At 39.6% G+C, this 27,094-nt stretch overlaps 1 protein-coding gene across 11 annotated transcripts in view; it reads right to left on the bottom strand.

Moving 5' to 3' along the window:
- Positions 1–448: 448 nt before the first annotated feature.
- The window catches only part of KNDC1 (kinase non-catalytic C-lobe domain containing 1), a 70,768-nt gene continuing 44,122 nt past the window's right edge, over positions 449–27,094 (bottom strand). For 6 of the 11 annotated variants that reach the window (XM_081007115.1, XM_081007116.1, XM_081007112.1 and 3 more), the window contains 17 exons: positions 24,363–25,261; positions 22,875–23,019; positions 21,164–21,249; positions 16,856–17,214; positions 13,873–13,966; positions 13,679–13,776; positions 12,598–12,821; positions 11,582–11,695; positions 11,041–11,188; positions 10,620–10,814; positions 9,606–9,815; positions 9,018–9,100; positions 7,856–8,006; positions 2,890–3,012; positions 2,691–2,750; positions 1,184–1,341; positions 449–927 (listed from right to left, as the gene is read on the bottom strand). In XM_081007115.1, the coding sequence (XP_080863241.1) occupies positions 696–927; positions 1,184–1,341; positions 2,691–2,750; positions 2,890–3,012; positions 7,856–8,006; positions 9,018–9,100; positions 9,606–9,815; positions 10,620–10,814; positions 11,041–11,188; positions 11,582–11,695; positions 12,598–12,821; positions 13,679–13,776; positions 13,873–13,966; positions 16,856–17,214; positions 21,164–21,249; positions 22,875–23,019; positions 24,363–25,261 (3,379 nt within the window). In that variant the 3' untranslated portion in view covers positions 449–695. Of the gene's footprint in view, positions 928–1,183; positions 1,342–2,690; positions 2,751–2,885; positions 3,013–7,855; positions 8,024–9,017; positions 9,101–9,605; positions 9,816–10,619; positions 10,815–11,040; positions 11,189–11,581; positions 11,696–12,597; positions 12,822–13,678; positions 13,777–13,872; positions 13,967–16,855; positions 17,215–21,163; positions 21,250–22,874; positions 23,020–24,362; positions 25,262–27,094 lie in introns of those variants that run through there. The other 5 variants (XM_081007114.1, XM_081007117.1, XM_081007120.1 and 2 more) reach the window with 5 other exon arrangements.

Below are 27,094 nucleotides of genomic sequence, written 5' to 3'. Positions count from 1 at the left end.
TCACCAAAGGGGAGGCTCATGTAATGGCTTGAATAAGCTTTTAGCAGAAAGCATCAAAATGCCTTTTTGGCACAGCATTCATTTCAAGTGAAATCTTGAATAAAATCACCTCTTCAATAGGCTCTGAAAGTAGAATGGGGCCAGTTCAAAGAACAGTGGTGGATAATGAGTTCATTGTTTGGAAATGGAATAGTTGAGGCAATTACAAGCCTTACTGAAATGTAGAGATGTATACTGGCCTTCCTTTTCCACATTTAGCACCTCTTATTCTATGATAGAAATAACTCATACTGCAAGAGATCAGTTTGTTTTTCCTAAAGGAAAAGCAAATCTCAACCCAAAATTAATATACCTCCTGACAAGATAATAAATACTCAAACTTGATATAAATATAGCACTCATATTGTCCAATAAACTCCACTGTTCAGACAAAATTAAAACAAAACAATAAGGACTTAATATTTAATTTCCTCACATGACACACAGCTTTGACAAATTCATATGATGGCAACTTGCTACTTGACAAGTGAGCAACACAGTAGGAATCTTGCCCTTTTTGCTTAATGTTCGGATTTTTCAAACTGAAACATTCATAAATAGAGCTCAGTCACTGCTGAGATGATACATTTATGGACCAATTACTACAAAAAGTAAATTATTTAAACCTTAAAAAATTGAGGATGAAATATAAGCAGTTATTGAAACATTGCCTTCATCCTATGCAGTGTGTCCTGGATTTTCCGAGACTGCTTTTCAGCTGGTATTTGGTAAAAGTTGGCATAGTTGTCTGCTGCTAAGGCAGAGATGTCTGCATCACTAAAAGATGCTATTCTGTGTCTTAAGAAATATTGCAGCCGGTGATCTGGAGAAAACAAGTAGTGGTTTTCTTGCAGTGCATGAACCTGGCTCACAACTTTCGCAATGTTTCTTAAAACAAAAAAAATTAAAGAAATGAGTTAGTTTCCTAGCTGATAAAGGACAGAAAAGACTTAATATGTATATAATACATATTTTTAAACGGTTTTTTGGTAGATGCACACAAGGCATTATACAATGAAATCAAACCAAGTCAACTCTTTTTACCTTTATACCTATAGTGAGATGCCAAATACTGAATGTACTTTTAAGGTTTCCATTGCTCTATATTGATTTGTGAAGAATTCTGTGGCATTAGTAAGATTACCTAAGTTTAGTCCATTTATATGTCCCATTTCTCATCGTAAATCCTCCAGTTTCAAGCTGTTGAACATGCATTGCCAGAACATGGGCTGATGGAATTGTTGGTGAAGTCTTAAATCTCTCTCCTTCCATTAAACACAAGCTGTCACTTTTTAAAAACACCTGGTATAATTTGTATAGATACATATACAGACACGTTAGTACATGGCATAAAAGATCAATCTGATGGGGGCTTTAGGGCACTGTACAGAACATGCTCAGTGCAACAGTGTTTTAGGGAAAAGAACCAGGATTAGAGAAGGAAATAATGCAGACGAGTAACTGAAGCTTAACTTGAGTAAGAGATTGGCATGACACAGCCTGGAAACTTATTTTAATGCTAGATCTCAGTCTACAAAGCTTTATCTCCAGTCAGGTAAACCTGGACAGGGCAATGTAACATCTTAAACAATTGAAGTGGCCGCATATCTATTTCACTGGAACTGAGGGCCCTCTGGAATGTATTTCAGAAACTGTAGTCAGGCCAAGAGAATTACTAGATTTTCAACAAGAAGCACTTCTGGATTTAGGAAGCCAGAGTCCAGGGGGCAAAGTTAGTGGTAAGACAACTACTTCTGTTTACAAGTTAAAGATTATAATCAGCAAAACCCTATGCATGTCTAGTCAGAAATAATCCCAATTAGTTTCAGTAGGACATAGCTCCAGATGTGTGTATTAGATAACATACAATTGATGGACTGATTGACTTTCTCAGTTATACTGAATCTAGTAAGATAAAAGCTATTCGGAAACAAAGGTAGGGATTCCTTTCCTGAATGATTTTCCAATTCCTCCACCAATCACTATCCAGAATTTGTGAATGTTCTTTATAGCAAAGAATTTGAATATGAGTTATCTTGAGGGACAGGTAAAACCAATCAGCAGGGGCAAAGAACAAAAAGCTTTGTTGTTCAGAAGATAAGAGGCTCTAGCTCTGACTAGGGAAATCTGGCTTAAATTCCCCCCATAATCATGAAAGCTCACTGTTTGAGAAAGTCTCCCCTAGGATCACAAGATTGTAGAGGGGATAAAAGAGGAAACCTGAGCTTCTTAGGAGTAATACTGGGACAAGCGTAAAATGTAAAATAAATAAATATTGTGCTAAACATAATGTGTTAGATCCACATTAAGTTTGTTGGATTCAGGACCCATTAAAAACAGTGTGAACAGTAAGTGTAGAGTAGACTAAGTTAAGTATCAATGATTTCAATGGAACTTAATTTCACCTAACCAATTCTGGATCCAACCTATTTGGCACAATCCAAAATGAGAGGTGTGCAAGTTCCATTGCTTTCAGCTTTCTACAGATTCCTCAAATTTCCCTAGAAAAGAAAAAAAGTATGTGCATTTTTTTTACTAAAACTGGATTTTCTGGGAAGCGGAGAAATGGTAGGGGAAGAAAAAAAGAATAACTTGAAGGTGGCTCCTGTACCTATCCACAATTCATATAAGAGATTATATTTTTGCAATACCTCAACAGCCTTTAGTTCTTCCATTATTTCAGACACTTTAGAAGACAAGCATTTCCAAACCTTAGGGGAAAAAGGAAATTAAGCAAAGTGTTAGTCCTCTGAAGCTTGGACTTTGAGCTGCAATTCAACATATTGCCCATCCAAAATAAATTATAAAACCACAATATCTGGATGAATTGCAAAGTGAATGCTTACTCACTGGTAATTGTCTCACAATGAGGTTTTCCAGTCCTTTTAGGATTTGCATCACGGTAGCAAAATTTCTTTGCTCATAGCAACATTTTGCAATGAAGAGGAATTTTGATAGCAAGTTCACCTGCATCTGGAATAAAAATAATAATACATGTTTTATAGAACGTGCTGATATTCAGTGCCAATGTGTGTGTGAGATGTATGCTTGGAAACCCTCACATTGAGGCACCAGTGAACCTATTACTATACATATTGTTAGGCAATGAGAGATGGCAGGTTGTTCTAAGGAGGAAAATGAAAACAGCTAACTGCAGAACAACCCAATGCATGGAAATGCATTATCTACCATCTATAAGCTGGCAAAAAAGGTTGACTTTTAGAGCTGACTATATAAAATTATATAATTATCAAATATTGCTTTACATGTTGGAAACAGGTATCATGGAACACTTATTTCATGACATCTTTATTCTGTAAAACCCTGTATTGATCACATTTCTTACTCAACAACAGGAAAAGTAGCTGTTCTCTAATTGCTTGTTTTCTGGTTGCCAGTCAACAACTATGTGCATTTCTGAAGAATGCTATAGATAGAAACATGGAAAGCTATTAAAAGAACAGCTAACAAATTTTCTGCTGTGCATGTTGAAAAAAGAATCTAACTTATTCTTTGATTGAGGTTGATGCTATCAAAATGATAGGAACAAGAATTCTCAAATTGACAAAATGAATCAACATATGAAATAGGAAGACAGGGTGTACGGACCCCATGCCACTCTTGTGTATATAGTATAAAGTTAAAACAGTCCTGCAAAGCAACCTGGCACTGGTAATATATTTTAATAATAGAAATATCTGGGATTTGGACCTCTTGAATTGGCAAGTTGGACTCAGCTAATGAAACTATGGCACAAACACATCTGGGCCGCATTGGCTGAAGAACTGAGACAATACATGAATGTGCTACATAGTATGTTTTCTTTCATTAGGTTTTAAGTGTTGCTTTCCATTGATTCCTCTCATTTTCAATGTCATGCAACACAAAGCACCATACATGTGTCCTGTTTACTTTTATATCAGTCCATCATCTTGAGAGGCCTCATTTAAAAAAAGAGGGGGAGGGAGTGGGGGAAATGTGTTTTTGGTTATGTTTTGTTTTTTTGAAAAAAGGTGGATAATGTGATAGATTAAAGCATTTCCAAATTTCTACAGAATATCAACCAGAAAGAAATTGTTAAAATTATCAGCCTTCTTGAAGTTAAACCCCTGGAATATGGCAAACAAAACAAAAACCAATATTTTTCAGCAAACATGCCAACAATGCAAACTTTTTATGGTTTCCTTTTAAACCTGCTAAAAATATTTAAATGAATCGAGCCTATCACAACAGCACCCAATTTATAAAAATGTCATGCATCAGTGGCATATAAATTGCATTTCTATTATTTTATATGTTAGGAAACTCATCAGCTCATCAATTACTCTACTGTATATGTTTCCTCCCTAAAGTATTGAAATTGGATAAGAAAGCTTATTATGGCTCCAAGTAAATCCTGACATGTATCATCTGTGCACATGAAGGAAAAAGGCAGTGAAGTGCAGTGGTTCTTATACATTATACTAGGATTTCCCTTTGGGATATAAATGGGGCAGATAAATGCACAAACAAAACTCCTTCCAATGCCATTTCCTTCTGCATGCAGCTGCTGGGAGTCTGGCGCTGCAAGACCCCTGTAGGCAATTGACAACCAGGACATTGGCTGTAGAATTATGGAGAGCAGCTGGTTTCCAGGAGATTCCTGCAACCAGCAGAGTCACAAATTACAACACTGCCAATGAAAAGGCCATGCTGATTTGCTGGAACTAAAGCCAAAGAAAGAACTGGAGCTTGCAAGACTGTGGCCATAAGAGATTGCCACATTGGCAAGAAGAAAATGGGTGACCGAGTGATGAGGAGAGGATCCTCATCTTGTTAGAGCATGCACTGAACCTAGGGGCAGAGATATGGGTCTTTCTCCATAACTTAGTTTATTTATGGGACTTTTACCCAACCTTTACACTCTAGGGGCACTCAACAGAGCACAAGAAAAGCATTTCCACCTCTCTCTCTCTCTCTCTCTCTCTCTCTCTTTTCCCCTCTAAATTGCATCCTAAAACAATAGTTCTCAATAATACTCTTAAAGAGTTCCATAGACTTGGTCATGTTATGCCTCATTTGTTTCTGGATTACTAAAAGATTGCACCCATTGTCAATGGACTATGTGCAGAGACGAACAAAGGAAAAGCATTCATCTCCATTTCTGCCAAATTCAACTTGCTGCCACACATGTACAAATAGATGACAGATATTTCATCACACTGTGAGAAACGGTGACGTTTTATTGGTAAATTACTTTTTAAAAGGAAAGTCAGTATGAATGGTAAAGCCAACAGATGCAATTATGGCAAATTGCAGTCTCCTATTGAACCAGAAGGGGATTGTTGAAAGGCAAGCGGCTTAGCAGTTTTATCTACTGATCTGCTCCTGGTCCCAGATATTTTTTTGAACATTAATAGAAAGATATGTCAACTGTACACTTCTGCCAACACTTGCAGAACATAACATTCCAATAAAGCAAATTTAATGAAAGGTGGAATCATGCCCTGAATCATAAAAATGAGAGATGGGTTCATGCAACCATGTAGCTGTGGCTATCTTAAATACGGCAACCCTGACCAAATTAGTGTGAAATAACATTTTATAAACTTTAACTTTAGATAGAGATCTTTTCATCTCAAGCATGGGAAAAAGCCCCTTGATGGCAAGAACATATTTATAACGCAAGATTAAAGGTGAATTCTAATACCCACTTCAGAAAGTCATAGGAGCATACTTGCAACTCTAACTACTACTACTCTTTTTTTTCAGAAGTTTGTGTTTTGCTTAGCAAAATATCCTCTCTCCTCTCTGTGTGTGCAGCAGCAGCAGCAGCAGCAGCAGCAGCTGTACTGCAAGTGGAGCTGAGTTGCTCTGCCAGCCTTCCAACACCATATATCACTGCCCTCGCCAAGAGGAAGAGGGGAAGGTGTCTGAAGCCCAGCACAGTGTGCTGGCACAAAGCACACCACACTGAGGTCCCTGCGTCTTGCCCCTCCCGGTATTTGGTTGTGACTCATGAGGAAAACAGAAGAGCAATACAGCCCAAACAGCTGCTACCGTGTGGGTTTGTGTGTTTAAGAATATAAACAGGAAATCTTGGCATTCATGAAACAGAAGGCTAATTAAACAAATTTTTACTACATGCCTAGCTCATGACAGGCCTTTGCAAGGATGCAAATGAATGAACCTAATCTCTAGCAGCTATGAATTTCTAAAGCCTGTATAGCTAATCCATCCCTTTAAAAAAAACCCTAAAAACAAAGATGCCTATAATAAATACTACATTGTTAGATGCATTTCAGTCCTGTGCAACACTTCTCCAGGATATCTCTGTACTGTTATAGGAAGAGGTGCCGCCTTCTGCCAGAACATACTGAATGTATTCATTCATTTCTTAGGCCGCATCTGCACCATACATTTAAAGCACACAGGGTAGTATTCAATGCTAGTGCTACTCAGAGCAAATCTACTGATGTTAAGGACTAACTCGGGTTCATTAATGCCACTGACTCCACTCTTGTGTAGAACTTATTTGAAATGTTTGACTTCCACCAAGGAATCTTAGGAACTGCGATGGTTAAGGGTGCTGGGCAAGCAACAGTTCCCAGGATTCTTGGGGGAAAGCCATGGGTTTTAAAGTAGTATAAATGTGTGCATTAAAATATATGTTACAGGTGTGACCTTGGTTTTCCACAAGATTGTGCACAAAGCAGATCACATCATATCAAATGAACAATATTATTAAAGATAATCAAAATGTAATATAAACAGATACAAATATCAACATAATGTCAATAAATCAATGGCAGTATACATAAATCTCAACATTGCTAAAAGCAACCACACAAAACAATGATTTAAAGGAACTGTATACTCTAACCCAGCAGTTTAACCAGGAAAAAGAATAAAGAATATATTTTGTTATGTAAACAGAAGCCTTGGGATTGTTAGGGAGAGCAACGGAAATTTCACTCTCTCTCCCTGCCACAGTACGGTAAAAAAAACAAAAACCCTTCTATCAGGAGCTAATGTTTGCATTTCAAGTGAAGCCTCTTCCTTTGAATGTTAAACCTCTTGCAGCCACTATGGCTACTTCATCCTACTGGCTGAGAACCTTATTCAGATTGTAAAGGTAAAGGACCCCTGACAGTTGTCCAGTCGTGAAAGACTCTGGGGTTGTGGCGCTCATCTCTCTTTACTGGCCGAGGGAGCCGACATTTGTCCACAGACAGTTTTTCTGGGTCATGTGGCCAGCATGACTAAGCCGCTTCTGGTGAACCAGAGCAGCGCACAGAAACGCCGTTTACCTTCCCGCCACAGCGGTACCTATTTATCTACTTGCACTTTGACGTGCTTTCGAACTGCTAGGTTTGCAGGAGCAGGGACCAAGCAACGGGAGCTCACCCCGTCGTGGGGATTCGAACCACCAACCTTCTGATCGCCAAGCCCAAGAGGCTCAGTGGTTTAGACCACAGCGCCACCTGAGCCCATTCCGATCATAAAGGTAAAGGTACCCCTGCCTGTACGGGCCAGTCGTGACCGACTCTGGGGTTGCGTGCTCATCTCGCTTAAGAGGCCGGGAGCCAGCGCTGTCCGAAGACACTTCCGGGTCACGTGGCTAGCGTGACGAAGCTGCTCTGGCGAGCCGGCACCAGCGCAGCGCACGGAAACGCCGTTACCTTCCCGCTATAAAGCGGTACCTATTTATCTACTTGCACTTTAGGTGGGCAGGAATTCAGATCATACACAGACAAAATAACTGCATAAGAAGGGTCAACCACAAATAAATTATCAATACACACGAAAAGCAATCATGAAAAAGAGGACTGCAAACCTTAGAGCTGTAGCTTGTTACAATTTCAGCAGCAACCCAATTACTGACACTGTCTGCATATTTTAAAAGCTGCAAAAGGTAAGCATCTTGGACACAGTTTTCCGCAAAAAGGTTATAGGCTTGAGCAGGCAATTGCTCAGAGGAAGCAGCTCTGTAAAAGACAAGCATCTACAAAATTTAAATACTAGATTATATCCATGCAAAGGGGGCAAAGCAACATTATTTCCTTACAATTAGTTGAGTGTAGCTCCCAGTGGCTCAGACAAAGAGGCAGGTGTTGGTGATGGAGCTACAGAGAGACATTCCCAGTACAATAAAGGCTCCTCCTCCTGGCTGTGAGGAGTCAAACAAGATACTCTGGAGCAGCGAATGCAGTGGGTAACAAGGCTTGGCAGGAGAGAATTGAATGAAGCAACAGAGTGAAGCAAGTACCACTTCCTCTGGGCCACCTGCTTATGCATCGGGGAGGCATTTACTGAGGGGCATTCCTGCCTTCATTCCAGCAGACGGAACCCCTGTGTGAATAGCCAAATAGGCTAAATATATTTATTTTTTCTTTTCTGTCTGTCTCCCCCTGTGTCAGTAAAGTAACTGGCACAGGTGCCTTTTATTTACAGCCCCTTACCATTTCTGCTATGCAAATTTACTTCTGTTAATCCCAAATTATGTATAGTGGAAAAGATAATGGAGAAAATGTCTTAACTCCCAGGCTCCAGTCTTAAACTGGGCCAGCAAAATATAGAACCCACAAAACATGTCAAAGGTGTAACAAATGATAATCGTGAACTGGAAGCAAGAGGCACGTTCAAAATGTGAGAGACCTTAGAATATTTAACCAAAAAGTTTTCTCAGAAGTATAAGCACTAAGTTGCCTTATATAAGCCTCTGGCGAACACTAGACTATTAATAAATGAAAAATATCTATTTTACAAACTAGATGTATGCTACTATTTTGTCAAAACATTTTGCTTAAAAAAGTATGTTCAGTGTTCAGCATCAGGCAGTATCCATGTCCTTTGATAATGTTGCCCTGTCTCAGTTGGTGTACTTTTTTGAAGTCTCTCATCATACTCTGAAGTCTACAACAAATTTTCTCATGCTAATAAATTTTCCCCCAATACATATCAGTATGCCATTAGGCTAGGCAGAGCACCAAACTTACTTTTGGAAAGACACACTCTTATCATTGACTCCAAGGAATCTTGAATTTAGAAAGTGCACTGGGTGACATTTATGGAACATTTCCTAAAACAGACAAAAATGGCGTATGATGCATTTGATCTGGTGTACACTACTTATCCATTGACCCCCTAACTCTGACAACCTCTCTAGAAAGATACCATGGTTGATGGTATCAAAAACCACTGGAGAGGTCCAGGTGAATCAACAGAGCTACACTCACTCTGTCCTAGGGCTGCCATGTGTCCGGATTTTCCCGGACATTACCAGGATTTCAAAGGTGGAATTGATGCCCAGGGGGAATTTCAGAAAGTCAGCGCTTTGTCCTGGATCTTAGGCAAGGCAATCGAAAAAGCATGTGACTAAAAAAGCTCAACAATTTTGCGGTATTCCTAAACTTTTGGGGTGTCCTGGTTTTTACTTTTTGAAATATGGCAACCCTACCCTGTCTCTTTTTTTGCAGGAGTCATTCTACAGGGCAAGAAAGGCAGTTTATGTGCCAGAACCAGGCCTGAACCTCAACTAAGAAACTGACCCACAAAGACGGTTTTATCCAAAAATGCAAATTTACCTGTTCCAGCAGCGTCAGCTGATGGCAAAGTTGTTGTGCGGTATATTCTGTTAAGAGATATGGCATTCCGTCTGTTTTAGAGTAAAAGCCTGAGAATTCTTCTGTTTCATTTGAATAGCATGGATTTCCTAAAGCTGATGTAATGCTATGCTTGCCTCTCTGATAAGGTGCAACAGTTTCACTTTCCTTTGAGATATTCCAATTAAAGCTCTGTAATGTAATATGTAAGTTAAGTTCAAAGACTAGTATCTGTACAATAAATCTATGCAGTTAAATTTTATACCATCATACCCCAATACAACAATATCCATTTGAGAGCACAGTCCACAAGTCTATTTGAACAGGACTCTATAGAATCCTATTATTACTACTTCCCCCTTGCATTAAAATAACTTCGACTTTTTAGTTCAATATTTCATGTTGGGTTTTTGTTTTTTACATCATTCTCCATTCATGCCTAATTGAAAGACTAAATATAAGCCTTAGCCAGAAAATATACTATGGCTTGGGTTTATTAACATGTAACAAGATACGCTAACAGCAAATATTTCAACTGTTACAACAAAACATCTTTGGTTAAAGAATATTTTGACAGAGTTGCCACGCTATTAATCTCTGTACACTCATTCAAAAATATGCTCCTCATGCATATCTCCATACAGCCTCCAATCTTCTATTCCCAATACTGGAGATCTCTCTCTCTTGAGCTGATTATTTTCCATACTAGTAATCTTTTAAGGAAGTATGATGGGGACAGATGCTGTAGGGGAGAAGAGGGGTGAAATTCCATTGTGCAAGCGGAAGTCTGCTACACTACCAGAACAGCAGCCCAGGAACGACCTATTATCTGGCGTGTCTCAATCTAGGCTGTGAATGTAACTCTCAGACCCTGTAACAGTTGTTGATGTTTATTGTATTGCTTTGGGGAAAACTTGTAATAAGAACTAAACAGACAGACAGAAGAGCACATGCCAGGTGCTGCTGTCCGTACAGCAAGTTAAAGAATCCTCTTACCTTTTGCAAAACATCTTTTGAGCTCTTTTTGCAATGAAAGTGTAAAGGTTTTATTTCACTGGTCTCTTCCTCCTCCTCTTCTTCTTCTTCCCATTTTTCTGTCTGGTAGTATTCAGAAACATTGCTTTGCTTCCTGCTAGTAATGCTTCCCAGTAGTGACAGCAACCATTCGCCATAGCCATTGAGTGGACCTACCTACAAAGAGGGCATTATTAGAGTCTTCTTCAGATTATAATGGCCTTAATATCTCCAAAATAAACCCTGCTTTACTAGAGTGATTTAGGAAACAAAACTCATGGATCCCCAAGGCATGTTATTTCCTCTCAGTTCAATTATATCGTATAACATTAATGCAATTTTGCATGTGATGACTTACTTAGATGACATCCACCTTAAATTTTCTGTAAATATAGTGAATTACCTTAGATATGATAACACCTTTTAGTGTACTCATAAAATCAGGATTTACTGCAAAGTCTACAGCATAGCAGTCTTTAATCCAGGTCTGCAGAATGGCGAAGCTACGATGACATATTTTGCTAACCAACGAACAAGATTCCAGGCTTGAACTAAGAACAACAGAAAGTTGGTGAATAAATTGACATTTTAATATTCCACCAATTATAATTATGTACTTGAAAGGATTATGTGTCTCAGTTTATCTCTTCCAGAACACAAACAAGAAGTGTAGCTTCCTTTTTTGTAGCTTAATAAGAAAGGAAAGCTATTGAAATAAGAATGTATTTGTTGGACAAAACACTCAGCCAAGAAGAGGACTCTGTCTTTAATTTGCAGTTGTATCTTGTAAGAAATTTTATAAATCCCATCTAACTTAAATGAATGCTTTTAGTTTCAAAATAAAGCGATCATTCACAATTTCAAAGGAACAAGGAAAGACTACCGATACATCTATGCTAGTAAACTGGAATGTATCAAGAGTTCAGCTTTATTTCAACACTTACTTGGGTAATGTGATTCTGATTCTATCAAGAAGAAATTGAAAAAATTCTTCTTGGGAGCAGAAGTAACGAAAGGTGAAGAGGAATTGCTGTACATAGCCTTCTAAAAATGCATTTCTGCAGAGTACAAGAAAAAATCAATATTGTAAGCTCAAGCGTGCTTTCTTAGAATCAAGTACAGAGAAAGATTGAAAAGTGAAAGGAAGAGATTCAATTAATGTCACTTGAATTCCCACAATCTCTATTTTCTTTTAAAGCAGATCCTTTGTTTTTAGAAATTCCATGTTCAAAAAATTAATGACATTAAAGCACAATCCTACATTTTCAGGAGCTGCAACGAGGAATAGATAATCCTGAGTGATATCCAACTAAGTAATATAGTAGTCTCACTGAAATGATTTATCAAACCCTCTTATGTAAACAGGTCTATTGTGATTAAACCCCCTTATTTCAATGGGTCTATGACTAACATTGGAAATACCCTATTTCCAGTCCATGTGAATTTTAAATGTGTTCACTTCTTAAGTCTGTTCTGTCCCATTCCAACATTAATCTGTGATTTCAAAAAATATGCAGGAATAATTTGTACTTAAATACGTGTTTTATCCCAATGTGTTCATTTCTAAATGTTGATCTGGAATGCTCAATATAATCCAGAAAACGAGAATTTCAGAAAAATAAGAGCTCCCTTTGCCTTTCCCAACCATGACATGATAAAATAAATTTAACTCTAAACTATAGGACCCCCCTTGCTCCAGTACTTAAAATGAGAAACAGACCATCCTGCTCTCCATTGCCTAAACTTGGAAAAGAATTGTCGAAAGGAGTTGTGTTAACCTGGGAGTGATTCCTTAACTTCTTTCTCACCTCACTTTTGCAAAGCAGTGAGAGAGACACTTTCCTTTCAATCTTGCAGCATAAAATGCATGGAGATTGATAACAGAATTGCACCTTCATTTCAATAGGGAGGGGGGTGAGAACAGACATCACCTTTTGTGAGACTGCAGAACAGGCTGTACCTGGAATAGAGATATGCCATCAGCCCAAGTGGTGTTCCAGCTTGTAGATTTCTTGGCTGACTTTGATTGTCATTACACGGGGCTCTGTACTGGGTTTTATTTATATTATAGAAGAGGAGCATGCAGTCCAAGGAGCTAACGATGCCCAGAGCTTCACTGCTTGCCATGTTAACAACTGCAAGAAGGTTGCATGCCTCAACTCCCCATTTCTCTATAGACATAATCTGCAGCAGAAGGAGACAAGGCAGACAAAATGGTACAAAGTTATTCCAGTGATGGGGAGGAGAAGGGAAGGGACACAAAGGCACTACTAACAGGGCCGTCTTTAGCATATACCCCGCTGGGATGCACAGATCTGCCCAGCGCCCCCAAATTTTAGTTTAGCTGCCCCCAAATTAACTTCTATTAAGTAGGGAAGCCAAAGTTATTGAGCTCTTCTTGGGAGGGAAAATCGCTCACCTGTAACAACAACACAGCAGAAAAGAAACTGCTTTTGTTTTCTGACTCGGGAATATTTGTCGCTACGGAGTAACAGAGCAATGGAGGAGGGAGGCAGGGACTTTCACTCCATTGCTTTTCACTGCTGCCAATCGAGAGGGACTGGCATACAGTAGGTATACATTTGACACCCCACAGAATTCGGCGCCCGGGTGCCCCTCACCCCCAGGTAAAGACGGCCCTGACTACTAATTTGCACATCACTGGGCATGCAAAAGCTGGACATGCATATCCTCACTGCCCACCCAGGAGGTTCTTTCAACTCGAATGCTAGAGAAGGAACTGCACTAGCTCAAAGTCCACCACCCTGATTGTGACACTGGCCAGCCAGATGCCTCTAAGGAAGCTGGACATTCTTGTGTGACCAATAAACAGGTCCGAGAACTCATGGGGAACTATGGGAGTGGTGCTGATCAAAGGGAGCCACTTCTACACATTAAAAAAGCAATGCTACTTTGGGCTCTCATACTTCATTCCTCCAGCATTGAAGTGTGGCGTGTAGGGAAAAAATCTACTTCCTGATGCACCGATTTGGAAACAGTAGATACCAATTTCTAATTCAAAAATAAAGCCAAATAATTACCTGCAGGTACTTCTTTACCAGGTCAAGAAACTGCACCTTTGATTTCATTTCTTCCAGCTGTCCCTTCAGTTTGGGCAACACTGTTTTCACTTCACCACCTCAAGATTTAAAAAGTGCAGTAAGGGCCACTTTGCGTCAGCACAGGTGCACAATTACTGTAACAAAGCTCTTAAAATTACAAACTACAGATATACCTTTGCTTCTTCTCTCCTTATGCAACAACCTCTGGTAGAATTTTATACTCTTCCTATAATTCTTTGTCTCCATCATTATCAGCTGCTCAAGTTCCTGGTGTGAAGGACGGAGGGAAGTGAAAGTATAGTAAGTATACTTTAGTAGTTTTACTTCTGATAAGCAGAAGCTGGTTGCAAATAAGAATCAACCAACAATAACACCTAGTATTGCCCCTAACAGTTAATATGCATAAAAGTTAAAGCTAAACATTATCACATTTTAACTGTCTGTTAACAATTCTAACAGCTAGCCATATGGGTCTGGTTCAGAAGTCTAAATTTTGTTCCAATTAAACAATGGTTTATCAGACCCGGAACTGAATTGTGTTCCTATATGCCATCTCTTCTCTGCAACATCCGATTATAACTGTGGTTTAAGGGCTCACTCCAATCCAGGATATGGAGGGTCTCTTGATACGGAATGAGCCCTTAAACATTCTACATGTTTGGCTATCACAAGCATAGCTGTCAACGTTTCCCTTTTTTTAAGGGAAATTCCCTTATTCCGAATAGGATTCCTCGCAAGAAAAGGGAAAAGTTGACAGGTATGATCACAAGAAACTGTAGTTTAAATAGAGCAGGATATCCTCAACAAGGCCAGGCATACAAAGGAAGGAGGGAAAAGCAGAAAGCATGGTTTGCTCCCAATCTGCTAAACTGCGGTTAATTGGAAATGAAATTATCTCTGAACGGGGTCATAGTATTGGAATAATAGCTACTTAAACTCATTTGAGCATATAAATTGTACTTAAATGCCTTTAAAATTATTGATGAACATAATTATTTTCATTAATATTATATGCACATCATATAACCCTTTTCTTTCTTTCTTTCCAGGAATACTGACAAGTCTATAGTCTGTTTTAAATGGAATGTTCAATGCCAGCTGAAGTAGACTTCAACGAACAGTGCAAAAAATCAGGATGAAAGAAACAAAGTATTTATAAAAATATCTAGGGACAATCAAGACTAGTCATGTGTCCCAAAACAAGTCAATGTCATATAGGAAATAAAGACGTTGCTCTGTTTGCTTTCATTAAAAGATTTATATTCCACAATTCTATCATGAGATACCAAAGGTAGCTTTTCCCAGTTCTGCAAGGGAGATCTGTATGCTAATATGGTTGTATATCATTATGTGAATCCTTTCTTCGTGCATCTGATGTAGACCAGGGTATATTCAGGGTGGCAAACTGATGGCAAACTGTTTCCGCCGAGCAAACAGTTCTTAAAGGGTGGAAAGAGTAAGTGAAAACAGCAATAATTCAGATTCTTCCCTGAGTTTCAAAAACAGCTTTTCAAGTGGTCGGCAAGAATCCTATTAAAGAAGAATTACACCTGCTGCATTTCCGTCTGGAGGGTGGCTTTAGCATGCGAGTGAAAACAAGCTGTATGACTGACACACCTGCAGTTATGCAATAAAGCCTGGTGTTTTAATTATTTCCATTGGAAACAATAATCAACAAAGCACAGTAGTTAATTCTAGAATGAATGACTTCTTAAATCAAATAAGCGTGGTCTGATTAGGGCTGTTTACCTTAAATAGCAGCGGCATTGCCTTATAGTATTCTAGGTGAATGTGGGTGTTTGTAAACTGAAAAGCATTTTGTGAAATAAAAGAAATGGGAATACAGCCAACAAACTCAAAGACAAACCTGTTCTCTTTCTGGTTTGGAAAAAAAAATCATTAGGTTTAACTCAACATAAGCTTTTGATCTGTTAAAGTAAGGACCATCTTCCATTGCTCTCCCTGAAGCTAAAGATGCCTGAAGGCTAAAATTTCTTTGATAAGAACACAAGGTGATGTGTGAACTAATACAGTGGCTCTTGAGAACAGCCTTTGCATTTAAGCACATATTAAAGATCAAAGGTCAACATTTTTCAATTCAAAACATGTCCTCACAAAAATGATGTCTCTGCTAAATACTTGACCTACTATGTAGGCAGAGAATTATACATCAAGAGTGTGCTAGATTTCTGTGAGCTTGATCGCTGAAATTGTAATGCTCACTGTAAGACTATACAAAACCCTTGATATTAGCTGGTAGTGAAAGCCTAGTAAACCATTTGGAGTACAGAAGAGACGGCATTAAAAAACAACAACCCCAGAGTTTAAAGACCTTAAAGACGAATACATTTATTACAGCATAAGCTGCTGCAAACTCAAGCCCACTTTGTCAGATGTGTGAAGTGAAATCTTATTTGGCAGATAGAAAAAGGAGCAAACTGTAAAGTTGAATGGCAACTCAACCAATGTACCCCAGCAGCAGCAGCTCTCCACAAAAGGGCTCCCCCCTCTCCTTCCCTGGGGCCTGAGATTGGTCCCCAGTACAATCTGTAAGGGGAGGGGACAGCGGATTGCTTGGCCTGGCAAGCTAATATGCTTGTGTGGATGGAATGTCTGTAACAGTGTGACATTAAATTCCACTCGTAGTCTTTAAGGTCTTGCAATACTCTGCTGTTTTCTCTGCAAGGGGCTAACATGACTGGAAGTATTTCCAAAATGTTTCCATTTCTCTTGCGAACAAACGTCTCAACTTTCATAATCAGGTAGAATAATTTAAGGCACAGCTTCGCAATTCTCCATGACTCCCCTTCATGCTCATTAAACATGAAGCCCAAGGAAGGTCCCTACCCCAACATTGCTCATGATACTGTCCAGATTACACAAACCTACACTGGTACTTATATGTACTGCAAATGAATATTGGAATAGTGTGGACAATAGTAACTAGAGTAACCCATCTTGCAAGGACTGGAGAAAATAGGTTTTAAAGCATATCCAATGCTTTTAAATCACCCATGTGAATGCACCTTGTAGAAAGCATAAGTAATGCACTAGTTTACCTCTGGAAGCCTGCTTTTCATACTCTATATTACACCTTAAAACAACAAAAAAAGTGTCCCTGATTTTTCATCCATTCTTGAAAATCAGAATACCTACCGCTTTTTTCGCATCTATGTCTTGTGCGTCATTAACTTTCCGCTTTCCAAGTTTTCTTACGTAGTGATGTACTTCCAAACTAAAACATTCTGAACCATAGAATGCAGTGCTCCAACCAGGACAAAATCCACACAGTTCAGATAAGCAGGGAGCTTTGGTGCAAACATTTTCCTCCAACTTTAACAGATCCTGCTCTTGTTCTTGGTTCTCTGCTGGCAAGTCTGCACGGACGTAACATTCATTGGCTTGCAAAATTTCTCCACCATTCTTTTGTATTCCATCTGCAATTTCCTGTGATTCGGCTTCCTTTTCAGAATTATCTTGTGGGAGGTCATCTGCATCTATGCCGGCAATAGAAACTGCAGTTGTGTGAAAACATGTTCATCAGATTTCTTTCATCACACTGGCAACGGTCACAAGCCAATTGGCATACAACACACACACACACACACACACACACACATATGTTGTTTATTAATATCGTTCCTAACTTGCATTAGCAAGTTTCTTTACTTAGCAGAGTGCGTTCTCCTTTTCACAGCAGAAAACTAGTTGCAAAGTCATGTGAGTTTCTTAAGACAATACGCAATTCAATCTGGCTCGTCCAGATTGAAATGTGTTCTAATGTTTTCCTGGTAAGACCACTTGAATCCCTCCTAAAAGAATAAAGACACCGCAGTCTTATTCATAAGCAATAAAAAGAAAGTTTACTCACAATCGGGCAGAGCACAGTGTGATCCCTGAAGGCAGGTTTAAGGCTTCAAGTTACAAACTTATACTAACAAGTTTATCCCATAAGGAAGATGACCTGGGGGACTGCTTGGCTGGCAGCCAGCAGTTCATTCCAGGAAGTTCGCAGGATGAAAAGAAGATGGAAAAGAGAGAGAGTGGCAGCATGCCTTGTCCTTTTATCAGGTCTGGAAAGGTCACGCCCACCCACATGCAAGGAAGGATGCTCCAGGTCAGGAGGAACAGGAAGTTTCGACTGGCTGGACCAAACATTCCTTTGCATGTCCACTATAGCAAAACAAGGAATGTTGTACTTGACTGCTCTCAGTGGATTACATCCCACAGCAGAAACCTTAAAATTTCTTCATGGCCAGGAACCCACATGCCCTCTTCACACAGAAGCACAGCCACTGCAAATTTTCTGCAAGGTGGGGCTCTATTGCACATGCCTACACTGCATGCGAGGACACCATGTAGGGCCTTGATTGAACTGTACAAAGGTTAAAAAAATGATTTATCCCATTGCAGTTTAACACTGCCCTACTTTCTTAGCTTTTTGAGGAGGATGCAAAACTCCTCTCCCAGTAAGCCTATGGGCATTTACAGTAGCAGAGTGTGGCCTTATGTTCCTCCTGCTGTAGATTATATAGAAATATTACAATCAACGAGTATTCATGATATTTTCATTTTAACTGCGTTATTATTTTTTGTTGAAAGTCAGCTTAAGTAATGAAGGGGCAGTGCACAAATGCTTAAAAGAAAGAAATGTAAACAAAGTATGCTACTCAACCAGAATGATTACAGGATGGATATACTGTCCAGCCTTTTGAATGCAATCTTAGAGGTGAAATGCGGTTTCCAATACACATTTCTGATTGAGAATATGGCATCACAACTGCTTTGGAATAGCAGTGAGTAAAAGGGAGTAAATCTTTGCTGCATCTTCACATGTGGGTCTCCTGACCTATTTCTACATTAAAATTTAAAAAAATCAGCATGAAAATTCATCTGTCAAATAAGTATTTTTTTCAAAAATCTGCATTTCTAAACAAATTTTGCTTTTAAAAAAGCATTATTAGTTGTTGTTTTTTAAGCTGCATTTTGAACCAAAAGTAGAAACTATGAACATTTGGAAAATGCAAACTGAGGTGGGATCTGGGGTGGGAATCCTACTGTTATGACTCAAGGAACATTTCTGCCATGGCACTGCCCAGTGCACGAGCACTCAACTACTATCTTCCCTGAACACAACTGGACAGTGTACCCAAAAATAGCACAGAAAAGAATTCTGCATAGACCCCACAACCTCACGCACAGTTAGGTTTTTATATGGAGTACTTCTGTCACTGTGCCCAAATTGAGGTAATCAGCTAAGAGCATGATTTACCACACAACCTCTCCCATGCAGGGTGTGGTGTCATCCACAGCCTCAGAAACAATACTGACATCATAATTAAAGATGCTGACAAAGGAGCTGCCGTCATCACTATCAACAAATTGGGACTATAAAAGAAGGCGAGACGCAACTTTCCAATACCATTCTTCTACAGTCCCCTATTTTTAGCTCTCATTAAGAAAGTACAGTTGGTACTAATCTGGATGGTAGATTTCGGAGGAGTCATTGGGCTATCAGGTTGGTCTTAGGATATGCCTTGATGATGAAGCAGGAAAAGAAAACTCTTCCAGGAAGTGATTAGCTGCCGATCAGTTTTACAGACCCTCCAAGATCGACAGTCAATGGAGTCAACACAATAAGGGTAAGTAAAATAACAGAAAACTCGCGTCCCAGTAAGGGTGGTGTGGGGGACTTGTGAACAGTCCAACACAAACTTATAGACCATTGCAGTCCCCACTAGGACGAAGTCCTAATAGCCCAGTGAACCCTCCTAAATCTACTGTTCAGGTAAGTACCAACTGTACTATTTCAGGAGGGTGTTGGTGTTGCTGAATTATTGGGTTGGGATGTACCACACAGCAAACCTAATTAGAGTGGATCCCAGCTGCAATGGAAAGTAGTAAGGCAGAAGGACTTGGTGCAAGACCATACAGCCAAAAGCAGCCTCTGCTGAGGCATAAGCTCCATCTTATGACTTCCCCTTGTGAATGTAGCTAGGGACAGCCAACTGGCTGCCCAACAGATATCAATCAAAGGGGTGTTAGCAAAGAAAGCTGCCAAAGTGGCTGCCACTCTAGTAGGATGAGCTGTAATAGAAGATGGTTGGAGAAGCTTCAAAGCTCCATATTCCACCACAATACAAGCTTTAAGCTACCTATATATATAAGGTGGAGGAGCTAACCATTTTGCCCAAGGAAGTGAGGTGAAAGGAAATAAATAAGGAATCCTACACGTTAGTCTACACGCTTTAGTCCTTGAAGAAGAAGAAGAAGAAGAAGAGGAGTTTGGATTTTATATCCCGCTTTTCACTCCCTTTAAGGAGTCTCAAAGCGGCTAACATTCTCCTTCCCTTCCTCCCCCACAACAAACACTCTGTGAGGTGAGTGGGGCTGAGAGACTTCAAAGAAGTGTGACTAGCCCAAGGTCACCCAGCAGCTGCATGTGGAGGAGCGGGGACGCGAACCCGGTTCCCCAGATTACGAGACTACCGCTCTTAACCACTACACCACACTGGCTCTCCTTGGATGTGAGGTATCCTTGGGTGCACACCTCACATCTAATGCATCCCAGGCCTTTTCCAATGGGTGAGCAGGGATGGGACAAAACTCTTGCTGAACATGGAATCTCAACAATACTTTGGGTAGAAAGGAGGGGATGACCCTGTCCTTGTGGAAAACACATAAATGCTTTGCTACAGATAGGGTCCCCAACACCGACACCCTATGAGTGGAAGGGACAGCTATTAGAAAGAGTTAATTCTCCTGTGCACCTTCCAATTTGATCTGTGCCATCATCTGTCAACATTGCCTTTCTATATAAGACAAACAGGTCAGTCTCTATGTAAAAAATAAATGCACATAAATCTGACATCATAGACCACAACATTAAAAAGCTGGATGGAGCAGGCAGCATTTTAACCACCATGGACACTCTGAAAGTGAGCATCTTGGAACAAAACAACTTCAAAGAAAGTCTGCAACATAAAACTGCTTAATTAGAATACATCAAGAGGTTCAAATGTGGTCATTTGTGAACTGAACCTATACAAACTCTTTTTAGCATATTATATATGTTAATTGGTTCAACAATATGTGATATCAACAACTGTTTTGTGAATTATCACTGTGAATTAGGCAATTACCGCTCTGCACTTTTCTGTATATCATTTCCCTCTGACCTCACTATTTACAATTTCCCCACCCCCTGCCATCCATGTGTATATGTATACTTGTAATTCGGGGTACGTATGGATCTGATGGAGTGGAGTGTAATCCACCGAAGCTTATGCCATAATACATTTGTTAGTCTTTAACATGCCACAAGATGCTTCGTTGCTTTTTGCTGCAAGGAGCCAACATGGCTATCCCACTGGCAATTGAATTAATATCTTCAGCGACTGAATTAATATCTTCTAACACTTTCTGGTCTCATTATCATCATCACAAGCTGTGGTCTTTCCTTACCATTTGTTTCTTCACTGGCGTCCCCAAGATTCTTAGGTTTATTTTGGCTCTGAAATGTGTTGCCACAGTATTTTGTTTCATTCATGCTGTAAATATAGAGACGGGGTGGTGAGATAGTTGATTACACAGAGACATGCAGGAAAGATTTGTTAGGGAGAAAAGCTCAAATATGAGGTTCAATGTGCCTGAAACTTCAAAAACAATTTCATTCAGCTTTTCTTGTTATGCAGCACAGAACAAAAGTAAAGGAAACAAGACCTAGGAGACCTAAACTAGCACTCCACGTGAAGTGTTTTGGACCAGGCCGCAGAGTCTTCTGCAATGTACCATAATGATAAAAACAAAAATTAAACAAAAGTCTGGCAGACATGTCAATGTGCAGAGTTTCCCTAAAACAGAAGGTTTGAAAACCACTCCACTAGTATGCAATGGCATTGGACAAGGTACAGTAGTTGTGAAATTTCCTCTGTTGTTCTTTCTTTCGCCCAAAGAAGCATGCAATATAAATTCCAGAGACATTCCTAGCTTTCTCCTCAATAGTCAATCCACAACACATTTTCAGTTATGTCTATAAAAGATGTTCTGAACACAGTAATACCTGATAAAAAAGTGAAAATACTTCTTTTAGAAACTGTATTAACACCACCCCAACACACACACATTTCTCTCTTTTATACAAAAAGCCATTTTCCGAAACATTGCCAACAGGGAATAGAGACCAGTATATTATCGGTCTTCATTAAAGTCTCCTATGTATCACATTAGTCATGAGAAACATTAAGCAAAACTAGAAGCATTCATGATATAAACTGTTATGAAATGCCAACCATATGTTTTGAGTCGTCTTCTTTTTCTTTTCGCACTCAACACCAAAATTAAGAAGCCAAATATCTTCATTATACTCCTAATGAAGTTTTAAAGTTAGATACACTATAACCAGGCTCTAGAGAACAAACTGCATAGTGTGAACGAGGGATTCCATCTTGATTGCACGGCAGCTTGCAGTCACAACTTCTGAGTGGTTTATAGCCTCTCATGGGTTTATTCATTTTTACATCAGCACAGTCATGTTTATGTCCATACAGATATACCAGCCAATTCAAGTTCCTGCATAATTCTTAAATGCTAAAATCCTTTCCTTTTTAAAAATGCATTTCCCACTTGGTTAAGTTTCCCTGACTTAATAATTAGATGAAACATCATGATCCAACCCAGGAATGGGAGTTTAGGAGTCAATGTCAAAAGGCAAGGAAGTTCATAGAATCACAGAACTGTAGAGTTGAAAGGCGCTGCAAGAGTCATCTAGTTCCAACCCCCTGAAATGTAGGAATGTCAACTAAATCATCCATGACAGATGGCCAGCCAACATTTGCTTAAAAACCTCCAAGAAAGGAGAGCCCACCCACCACCCCCTGAAGCAGTCTGTTCCACTGTCAGACAGAAAGTTCTTCTTGATTAATTGGAATCGCCTTTCTTGAAACTTCAGTCCGTTGGTTCAAGTCCTACCCTTCAGAGCAGGAGAAACCAAGCTTGGTCCATCCTCCTTGTGACATCTCCTCTCAGTTTCCTCTGTCCCAGGCTAAACATACTCAGTTTCCTCAACCATTAGATCAATGAAGAAGTTCTAGAGAGTTCCAGTGCCTCATTCAGAACTCACGCCAGAGAACAAACGCCAACACATATTCTGACAGATAGCAGAAGAGTCACTTACCTTGCAAATATAACAGTTTTACCATTAGCAGCATCATACAGTTTTGCTAGTAGTTTTTCTTCCCAGAGAAGGTCGCAAAATTTTTCAGAGATTGCATTACAGAAAGTTTTATATTTGAGATCCTTTAAGCTGTAAATATATTTACCTGGTTCAAGACATTTTAAAAAATGTGAATTAAATCGGGAAGGGGAAGACAGCAAATCTCTTATGTGGTTATCAATGTTTTGTGGAGCTTTGTTGGGCAAGTTTTAACTGTTTTTAATATTGTATTTTTAAATGGTTGCAAACCGCCCTAGGACTCATGGTGAAGAGAAGATAAGAAATTGAATAAATAACATGTTATTGTTCCTTTGATCAAGGGAATGTCCAGAGCACTTGAATTTTGATTTAAAATGAAATATGGGGGAACAATACCCCAACTAATTAAGGTATAGGGCTAAGTAAACAATCTGTCACTGGGAAAATATAGTTCACCCAAATTAGTATGCCTATTGCAGTGTGAAGTATCACATATGAATGGCTGCACCAATTATTGCAGCAACCGACTGGCTACATTACTGATTATGTGACCTATTCTCTCCTGCATGCCTGTAACATTTTGTGAACATATTTTAAGGAGGGAACAAGCTCAAAGACCCATCTCATGGTAAGTGACCCTGGGACCGCTTACCATGTCTCAGTCTAACCTACCTTACAAGGTTGTTGGGATGATAAAATCACATAACACCTGTATTGAAAGACCTACATTGGCTCCCAGTATGTTTCTGAGCAAAATTCAAAGTGTTGGTGCTGACCTTTAAAGCCCTAAACAGCCTCGGCCCAGTATACCTGAAGGAGCGTCTCCACCCCCATCAGTATACCTGAAGGAGCGTCTCCACTGAGGTCCAGCTCCGAGGGCCTTCTGGCAGTTGCCTCACTGCAAGAAGCGAAGTTACAGGGAACCAGGCAGAGGGCCTTCTCAGTAGTGGCGCCCACCCTGTGGAATGCCCTCCCATCAAACAACTATCTGATGTTTAGAAGACATCTGAAGGTTTTAATGACTGCTGTTTTAATTTATTTTTAATCTTTTGTTGGAAACTGCCCAGAGTGGCTGGGGAAACCTAGTCAGATGGGCAGGGTATAAATATCATCATCATCATCATCATCATCATCATCATAAGTTCCTTGAAGGAAGGGCAGGATACAAATGTATATAAATAAAACAAGAGCTTCAAAAACAGACATTCTTATCTAGAATAGGCTTTCCCCTTTACACAGATGAAATCAGATGAAGGAAGAAATCAGAACCACTGGAACTATTCAGGTCATGTTAAAAACAAAAACTACTTTCAATGGCACAGGAGAACTCTTGGGATCTGCACATGCCAACTTTAATTATAAATAACCATCAAGACCATGCCTTGCACAAAGCCACCAGAATCTCTATTTGAGCATGGTCTAGAATATATATTTGCATCTATGATGTGATTCCAAGTATTAAATGCCTACCTATGGCCAGAGCTTCAACTGTATTCATCAGATGACTACCAGATGCAAATTCTTCTTGGATAAGATGCACCACTTTCTTCAAGAAATTTTCGTTTATCCCAATATTATGGAGAGAGGTTTCCAGGTTCAGTGAACAAGGAGGACTTGATTCCCCAGAGGCAAGCGACGAGTGATTTGATAAAGGGTCATTATTCCTTGCATCTGTATTGCATTCCTCACAAAACGTTAGGGACAGATTCTTTTCAGGATACCTGGTTTGAGGCTCTTTATTAACTGTAGTTGGGGGTAAACTATTAATCTTCATGTCCAGACATTCATGCCGTGTGTTACTAGTCTTGCAATTCCTCAGATGGTTCGTGGGTGAAGCGCTTTGCAACGCTTTGTCAACATCATAGTTCACTATAGAATCCGAAAGGAGGACATGTAAACTGGGACAACAACTGTAAGCTGTTTTTGAATGAAGAGGCTTATTCGGTATTTGCTCTGATATAGCAATCTGGACTGGTACGAGGGTTAACACCCTTGTTACTGGGTCCTGCTTCAAAAGGAAATTGTTTATAAAAGCCATACTAGAAGACACAGTGCAGTTAGGATCGCTTGAGGAAGGACACTTCCCTTGAGAAGGACATGAGGCTTCAGAGAATAAGGGTAATTTTGCCATGCCTGAGCTAGCACTGTTTGTTTTTGGCTCCTCTGCGCCAGTCGGAAGTGATGCTTCCAATCCTTGTTTATCCTGCTCCAGAATACCAGATGTAGTAACGCAGACTGCTGGCAAATCAGAGTCCTCATCCATCTTGCTTTCAGAATCAATATTTAAACGTATCGAATTTTTAAAATCCACAGGCACACCACTTTCCATAGTCATTCCACATTGTATCACTGAGGATGCAGCAGTACCTCTGAAAAACAAGATATTTTATGCAAAACAGTTGCAGGAATTTGACACATCACATTGACCCATCCACAATCTGCTGTACACACCAAAGTCTTCTTAATACAGTCATACCTCATGTTATGTCCACTTCATGTTATGTTCTTTCAGGTTACGTCCCGCGGCGACCCGGAAGTACCGGAAAGGGTTACTTCCGGGTTTTGCCGCTCGCACATGCGCATAAGTGCAAAATGACGTCATGCGCATGCGCAGAAGTGGCGAATCGCAACCCGCGTGTGCGCAGGCATGCCGCTGCAGGTTGCATTCTTTTCATATCGCGAACGGGCCTCCAGAACGGATCCCGTTTGCAACCAGAGGTACCACTAACTGTTTCTGTGTTTCAGTGACAACTCTGAATGTATCTACTCTGAATCCCCTCCCTAGTTCCTGTTTCATCTTTGTTGTTATTTGCCTTATATACGGCTAAGAAAAGACATAATAGAGGTTTGTAGAATTTTAACTTGCATGGAGCAATGTTTCTCTCCCAATATAACAATCAAGCTAATTCAATTAATTTTATTGGTAGTAGGTTTAGAACATATAAAATATTTTTCTCTCACACAGAATGAATAATCTTACAATTAATTACCAAAATGTAATGATGGATACCAGCCTCAATGACTCTTAATAGGTGCATCAATAGCTATTAGGCATGGCAGTTAAGATGAAATGCTACTTTCCTTTTTAATACGGGTGTAAGAGAAAATTGTTTCAAGGTGATATCAACAAGGTACATTACTTCTCATACATTAAGCAAAATAAAAATCAGTGTTTGAGTCTGAAGAGTTAGAAACAGCCAAAACAACGAAAGGAGGTTTTTCTTTTGTAGTAGGAATGGCCCACTATAAGAGTACTGGGGGAAGGGTGGAAGTAATAATTCTACTGCAAATAATTCTTAAAATTATACCTGTGAGAGATCTTGCAGTCAAACCTAACAAGGCATGTCTATGCTAGTTAGTAAATGGAGTGGTTAAGGACCACAATACTGTAAATTGCTAGAGAAGACTCAGCTAGGTTATGCTCCCTCATCTTCAGGGAGGGAGGAATAAGGATTGTTTCCTGTTTCCACACCCCTCCTGCTTGAGCCACGTAACTGACCAGAGGCATGAGGCTGGAACTCCCAAGCTCCAGAAACCTATTTTGAAAACCATATTTTGTATTTTTGTACTCAGTAAGTTTTTACCTTTGTTGTTTCTGCTGCAGCACTGAACTGATGCATGAGTGACCTATGATTGCTGTAAGTAAAATATTTAAACTTACTTAAGTTTGTGGTCTTTTCACTGAGAGAGCGTAGAAGCATGGGGATCACATTGTGAGCATTTAATACTGGGATATTTAAAGGTCTAGCACCCTAATTTTCCTGCGCTTTGCATCTGATGTCAAAACTACTGGTGTGGTATTTTTCTTATAAATAAGGCACTGTTTCAATTTATGGCATTAAAATGAAATGAAGTTCCTCTTCTGACTAAGTATAGCCTCAAACACACGTTAGCAAAATGGAAATTCCATATGACGGTACCATAGCTATTGCAAATGCCAAGGATGGACATCTGACTTGCCTCCGTGGGCAATCTGGATGATTCTTGGTCTGATCTAGAAATCCTTATGCTCTTACTATACTAGAAAGAGCAGGAAATCTACATGGCGCCTTGCTGAAAAATGAAGGTCAGAACACCAAACCAAGCCAAAATGGCTTAATATCAGTCAAAAAGAAGGAAGAATATTAAAACAATACTAAAATCTCATTTTGCATCGCATCAAATACAGCATATTACTTTCTGGACATTACACCAACACACTT

The sequence above is a fragment of the Podarcis pityusensis genome (assembly GCF_964106645.2).
Source record: "Podarcis pityusensis genome assembly, chromosome: 5".
NCBI lineage: Eukaryota > Metazoa > Chordata > Lepidosauria > Squamata > Lacertidae > Podarcis > Podarcis pityusensis.
Note: the sequence above shows the minus strand (reverse complement) of the source record. Positions and strands in the feature narration are given on the sequence as shown.